This window comes from Vombatus ursinus, unplaced genomic scaffold (assembly GCF_900497805.2).
Source record: "Vombatus ursinus unplaced genomic scaffold, bare-nosed wombat genome assembly UNPS02005131.1, whole genome shotgun sequence".
Lineage (NCBI taxonomy): Eukaryota > Metazoa > Chordata > Mammalia > Diprotodontia > Vombatidae > Vombatus > Vombatus ursinus.
The window spans coordinates 1-7,169 of NW_020944909.1; the positions used below are offsets into that span (position 1 = coordinate 1).

General features: G+C 51.4%; 1 protein-coding gene across 1 annotated transcript; it reads right to left on the minus strand.

Moving 5' to 3' along the window:
- Positions 1–20: 20 nt before the first annotated feature.
- Positions 21–6,901, minus strand: LOC114029143 (SUN domain-containing protein 2-like; the record flags this gene model as incomplete). The annotated part of the gene is made up of 9 exons (XM_027843503.1): positions 6,741–6,901; positions 5,930–6,060; positions 5,606–5,701; positions 5,212–5,305; positions 3,860–3,933; positions 2,699–2,826; positions 1,117–1,160; positions 571–727; positions 21–223 (listed from the first exon to the last, which is right to left on the minus strand). Coding segments are annotated over exons 1-9 (1,073 nt in total), but the record flags the coding sequence as incomplete, so codon positions are not given.
- Positions 6,902–7,169: the final 268 nt, after the last annotated feature.

Genomic DNA, 7,169 nt, shown 5'->3' on the forward strand with positions numbered 1-7,169 from the left:
GGACAGCCAGTGGGGCAGGCCTCACCTCCTTCGTCACGCCGGTGGTCATTCCTTCCTTCAGAAGGCTCAGTCTTAAGATGGCAGCAGCTTTGCTCACAGACTTGGGCCACTCTTGGGCCACATGACTCACGATTCTGTGTTCCAGGTCATGAAGCTGGGCCTGCACCTCCTCTTGCTTAATACCAAGGACCCGCTCAATCCAGCCAGGGACCTTAGACTCCACCTAGAAGCCACCAGAGGAAAGAGCTCAGCAAACACCAGAGCAACAGAAGAAATGAGGAAGCAAGAGGGCCTGGACAGGGGTCCTGTGGTGTCTAGAGTCACTCTGAGTTCTGGGGTCACCATGTGCCACCTTGGTGCCAGGGAAGGCATGGTGAACCAAGTGACTGGCATTTCTCCACTGCTTTGAGGTTTGCAAAAATCATCTCATTGGACCTGCTAGGGGCTGTTATTATCCCAATTGACAGATGAGGAACATCCTGTCTATATCATAAAGTCCACCCAATGGGCCTACATCTTTGGGAAGCGCCCAGGGGACGCGTGGCCTAACTGGTAGACCAGATGACTCACCTCATTGCGCAGGGCTGCCATCTTCTCTGGCCAAAGGTGTAATTCTTTTTGCACCTCAGCTTGCCTCTGGCTCAAAGCCACCAGCTCCTGCCTCAAGCCAACCAGCTGGGCCTCTAGGGAATCCATCTCCTTTGGCCTTTTCTCCTCTTGGGAAGAACTAGACAGGGACAAAAGGAAAGGTCAAAGTCAACCAGGAGAATAGGCACTGGAGGATGGAGTCAAACAGAGACCAGGAAATGGAACTGTGTCTCCTGAAAAAAACCACGACTCAATGGAAAGGACAGAGCCAGAAGCCTGGGTGCAAGTCTTTGCTGACATCTACTCCCTGGGAGAGCCTGGGCAGATCATTTCCCTCCCAGGCCTCAGTACCTTCATCTGTTCTCTGAGGTCGGCTTCAGTTTGGATCGATCCTATAGACCTGCTAACCGAAGTGTTCGGGCTCCAGTGACCCCTCTCTCCCTGGGAATCTCACTTGTGCTCTCTCAGCTCTAGCTTTCTACCCCTCTTCCCCTCCTTTTTTCTTTGCCAGGCAGTTTGGGGCCTTACCTGTGCCACTCAGATGTCTTCTGCACAACCTCACTTTCCAGCTCCTGGAAGGACAAAGAGGTTACAATGAGACTGAGGAAAACACCAACCTTTACCCAGAGAACCCTAGAGTGTCAACAAAAATAAATCAGTTAAAACAATTCCTTAAACCAAATTGTAGGATAAAAAAGTAACCCATGAAAACCATCAGCATTTCTATACATCAACCAAGAAAATCCAGGAGGAAAGAGAGAGAGAGAGAGAGAGAGAGAGAGAGAGAGAGAGAGAGAGAGAAATTCTTTTGAAAAAACTGTGGTCAGTATACACACAGGAACTCCAGGAACACAATTACAAAACATCCTTCACACACAGAGACAGATCTCAACAATTGGACACATATTCATTGCTCAGGCATAAGTCAAGGCAATAGAATCAAAGTGACAAAAGTACCAAAATTAACTTACTTATTCTATGTCATCCCAATCCAACCACCAAAAAAGTTCTTTGGTAGCAAACAAAGTCAATACCCATCTGCAGGGGAATGAATGGCTAAACCAACTGTGGCTTATGGATACAATGAAATATTCTGATGCTAGAAGAAACCACAACTCTTGTTTTAGAAAGATATACATGACAAGACTTACATGAACTGGGGCAAAGTGAAAGAAATGAAGGAAGAGTACAAGATAAACAAGCACCGCATACAACCATGTAAATGGAGTGAACAACCAACATCTGAAACCAAATGTTGTGAAAAGATCATGCTGGAGTGTGGCCCCAAAAATCATCAAGGAGGACATTTTTCCCTTCCCTTCAATGCTGGGCTGGGAGTTGACTGGCATGGAATCTGCACAGAAGGCAGGACTGCACTGCTGACTTGGTTGGTTTTCCTGAGCTATTGTCTTCCCCTCTTGTTTTATACTTTGGTTTAAGGGATGACTCTGAAGGAGGGGGAGATGGAAAGGCTATATTGAGAAAGGTGGTGATACGAAAGCAAAACGAGAAATTACCCTTTCCAGTCAGTCATAAATATATATATACATCTATATGTATAGATATACAGATATATATAGATATACATATACATATAAGTGTGTGTGTGTGTATGTATGTATTTATGTATGTCGAAAGTTTTCCATGAATTGGGGGTTTTTTCTGTTATTGTTTGATCTTTTTATCTGCCTGCAAGGTCATCATGGCTCCACAAATCAAATCACCTGGTGGATAAGCTTCTGGTGGGCAGCCAACATGATCCGCACATGGCCTTCACGTCTTCCCAGCTTAGTAAAGTCTGCTAGTCTGGGCTGTGCTGGCCAGTTTGTGGAGACTCCTTGGGTTCCCAGGGTCACCCCACTGTGTGATAAGGTGCTAGGGAAGGCCTCTAGTGGAAGGCAACTGATTTCAATTGAAGGGGGGGGCAGTGATGAGCTCTGAGTCTTAGAGAGACTGACATTGAATTGCCCAAGGTCTGAAAGGCAGCAAGTGGCAAAGCTTGAACTTTGATCCTGGCTCCCACTCTGGGTTGAGAGGAATGAAGAGGATTGTGAGCGGGTTGTCTGCCCATCTTGCGTGAAGCGTTCTAGACACTCAGCTGGACACTCACCTGGAAATATGAGGGGGACTGTGCTGGTTCCCACCTGTCCTCTCTCCTGCTGCTACCACGGGCTGCCCACCAGGAGAGCATAGCAGGGTGGAAGGTCTGTAGTCCATAGGGGTAGAAACACCAAGCACCTAGCACACGGGAGAAAAGGCTCATTGAGACGGAGGCTGAGGTGTCAGAAGGGCAAGAAGTCTAGGGTGAGGACCTCCATCCAGCCTGAGTATGGCAGTGTCACGTCGATGTGAGCTAGGATCCCAGCCTAAGGAAGGCAGATATGCTAGGGGCCCCATGATCTGGAAGGCTATGGCTAGAGCCACTTCCATCCCAAGAGCCTTCAGGAAAGGGATCCCTCTCTCAGGATCCTCTAAGAAGTCATTAAATACTTTTGGATGATGGCAACAATGAGGGATGAGATTCAGCTGGGAGAGGACATGGAGACTGAAGCCACAAGGGCTGCTTTCTGGTCCCAAGTCTGGTCAACACAATGCCCTGTCCCGTTTGAATGAGGACCAGAACGCTCTCTGTAGAGAGGCTGACTGCAGACAGCCTCTGGTGACCATCTGCATGTGGTATCATCATTCCTGAGCTGGACTTGATCTCACAGTATGGACTGAGTGATGTCATGTCTCCCGACCAAGAGCCCAGCCCTTCTGGGATCATGCCTGTTTCTATTGGCCTGTGTGTTCTCACCAATGAGAAGGGGCAAAGCCCTCCAGACCTGGCATCGGCTGTGTGTCTTCCTCAGATAATAGATTCCTTCCTGATTCAGCGCCTCTCTCAATCCCTCACCCTCAAGTGCCGGGTCAGGGACCACTGAAGGCACAGATAAATTACCTCCATGCCCCTGACATGCTCAAGGTGGGTGGCACAGCCACCCTGACCTTGCAGCATGAGGCTCTGAGGCCAGCATACACAAGCTACACAATAAAGGTTTGTTGGATTAGATGGAGAGGAGAAGGAGAGACAGGACAGAACTCTGACATTTGAGGCAGGACAGCTTGCCCATATGTGGCCTGGGTCCCTTTTCCCAGGGCTTTTGTCCCTTTGGCTCCCTAAAGGCTCCCCTTCAACGATCTCCCTTCCAAACTTTGAAGGCCCTGTCCCCAAACCCTTGTCCTTCGCCCCCATCTGGAGTGGCCGACCTGGGCACTCCACAAGGCTCACCATAAGCCAGCGAAGCCACAAAGAACAGCATCCCCAAGACAAAGAGGAGCAACTTCTTCCGAGTGAAAAAGCTCCTGCATTTCATAGGAATGAAGGAGGAGATGTTAGCATTTGCCCTTCACCACCCCTGGCTGCTGGCAGACCCTCCCTAAGTGGCAAATGGAACAACCAAAAGGGTGTGCCCACTCTTCCCCCTCCCACCTCCACTCCCTGCCACTGGGTACCCAGGAAGTGGAGAACTGGGCTTGTATGGACAACCCTTGGGGTAAAGTAGAAGGAGAAAACTTGGCTTTTCCAAAAGGCGCTCATGTTGTTATGCAAAGGGACATGCTGCCCTTTGACAGGTGCAGTGGAAGGTGTTTCCCTATCAGGCCTCCATCAGAACTACATTAATGTGCTGCTCATGAATTAGGCAGTCTTCTCTTGTCTAAGTCCTTACATTGCTTGTCCATTTGGACTCGGAAGAGCTGCAGGAGGGACCCCTGCTGAGGCTGGCTGGTCACCATTGGCCCAGCCTAGGGTCGCAAGAATCCAGGGCAGGCCTGGGACACCTGCCAGCCTCGAGGACACATGTGGTCCACTAGGTCCTCCACTGTGGCCAGAGTTCACACAATCAATCCCCTTCCGCAAAGGATTGATTCTGTCATACTTGGACTCAGTTCAAAAGTCACACCGAAGCACCTAGAAGGCCACATGTGGCCTGGGGCCTCAGGTTCCCCACCCCTGCTCTAGAGGCTCCTGGATTCAGCCCTGGAGGCAGCCTGGAGACCTGCCCATGCTCCTCCACAGAGAAACTGCAAGCATGGCCTGGAGACCTGGAAGACTGGGCAGAAAATTCTGGATTGGAACCCCAAAGGAGGGAGTGTCCCTGCAAACTCAGGACCCTCAGACTAGCAGAAGTGAACTCACCAGACTCAGTTGTGATCAGAGGCAGGAACTATTGAGGGGAGAGCTCCTAAAAGATACTCAAGAACAGAGTCCCACTTGCAGTCAGAGCCAACCCACTTCCCTGAAGATGCAAGAGGAATGGGGGCAGGCGTGTGGTGCTAAATGTTCAACAACCAGCTCTGGAGGAGGGCAAGGCACACACAACCCTTTTCTCCCATCATCTTCTTCAGTGGAGACACTCAACGAAGCCCTAATTGGGAGCTGACTCTCAGGAGCAGGTTGCAGCTGGTCCCAGCACACTCCTGGCCCTGACCTGAGTCTATCATAAGATTCATTGAGTAAAAGTCTCCAAAAGCTGAAAAGGAACAGGGCAAAGCCTAAGGGGAAATTGACCTGGAGGATTGTGGAGTCCCTTGGAGCAGTGGATCTTAGATTGTGACAGGCCCCAGGGAGGCCTCACTGACCTGATTAACAGAAAGAAATCCTGGAGGGAGGCAGCTGTGGTCAGGCAGTGCCAGGCGTTTCCCAGGCACCACTGGAATGCTGCAAAGAGCCAACCTGTAAAGGTTCCAGCAGAGGGATTCAAAGGCGTGCCCCTGCCAGCCCATCCTTTCCCAGATCTAGTCGTCTCCCAGCATGCCAACTCTGCAGCTGCTTCTGGCTATTCTGCTCTTCCATCCTCCCAGAGCTCTTCAGCTGTGCTTGGGGATCCTTCCATAATAAGCCCATCTCCCCATAGAGTCCTCAAGTTACTCCACCCTGGCCCAGCTTGGCCCTGCATAGGCATGAAGAAACTCTTCTCGGTACAGCGAAGCACCACTCCCCTGGGCACTGTGGCCACCCCCCGGTACAACCCACCTGAAATGTATATTGCCATCCAGTTAAAGATGCCAACTTGGGAGGCACCATTATTGGAGGTGGATGCAGAGCCAGGCTGGTGGATAACGGAGTGCCCTGCAGGGAAGGGAAGAAATGAGCATCCACCCAGAAGGAGAGACAACCATGTCTGAGGCCTGAGCCCCCCCTCCACTCTTCAATCCCCCAACTGGAGCCAGACTGCTGAGTTCTCTCTTCCTCTTGTCTGAGAGATACTTGCTCCACCCCCAGCTATGGGGCACCCTTTGAAGGAAGTGGGGCAGTGCCTGGGGAATGGGCCTCCAGGGCAGAAGAAGTGATGCCTACCTGCAGAGTCATCCTCGGAGAAGTACCCTGAGGAGGATTCAGGGGTGTTACAGGTGTACAGGGCCAGATGAGGGGCTGGTGAGAGGCCTGGTGAGAAGCCTTTGACCCTACTGGACTTCCTCCTCAGAGTCCTGGGGGACAGCAAGCATGAAGAGCAAAGAGAAGAGGGTGAAAAAGAGGACAGGTGAGAAGGAAATGGAAGGGGCAAGGCCTGCAGGGGAATGAGACTTTGCTGGAGACTTCAAGGATGAAAAGTAATGATAGCCAAAGCCCTCTTTCGCTGTTCTTTTCCTTAAAGGGATGAATAATTTATCACGTGTGAGGCAGGATTCAAGCAAGCCATAGCTACCATGGGCTGGGGAGGGGCGGGGAGCTCTTTCCACATGAAACCACCAGGATGAGGTATCAGGGGAGCCAAGAATCAGCTGAAAATGTCTCCTCACCCACAGGCCCTTCACCCACCTGGCTTCACCCTAAGAAGCGTGGGCCTTCGGCCAGGGAGAAGAGATCTGTGGCTGAGAGGGGTTGTTCCCTGCCCAGCTTCAGGCCTCAGGGTTTCCAGCCTTCTCTATGCTCAAAGTTGCCCCTCCTCAGTTGCTGTTCTCAGAAAGAGAAGGCAGCAGCAGCCAAAGGGTGGGACCACAGGGGGAGAGGAAATTCTCTGGTTTGGGGGGAAAGCAAGCAGTAGAGTGAAGTGTCTATCAAAATTGGGGGCAGGAAAGAAGTGTGCACATGGCAGCAGCCAAGGCCCTTGGCTGCCCTGGAGAGTTGTGATAGAGAAGGCAGCTGAGTCTCCTCTGGCTCCTCTTACCTGAAGGGACCCTCCCTCCAGTTGGTGTGCTGCTCAGCCACCTGGGAATTCCCTCCACTGCTGCTGCTGCTTCTGCTGCTGCTGCTGTTGCCTCCATCACCAAGTGCCTGGTAACGGAGGCGCAGGCGCTCACTGCGCCGAGACATCCTCAAAGCCTTTGACTTGAGTAATTCTGGAAATTCCCCAAAGAAGGAATGAGAAGCAGTGCTTACTGACTGAGTGACTTGATGCTATTTTCTGGGAGAGCCTGAGAAGGGACTGATGCGGGCGACTTTGAAAGGGAGGGACCAAATTCCCCAGACTCATTCCTCCAAAAGGGAAGATGGGCTGGCAGCTTCTCTCCTCAGGTGCTTCTGAAGCAGCTCCAAGGCACATTGATGATGGCTGCCTACCAGGGTCAAGCTCACCAACCTCATGGCCTGAGCTCAG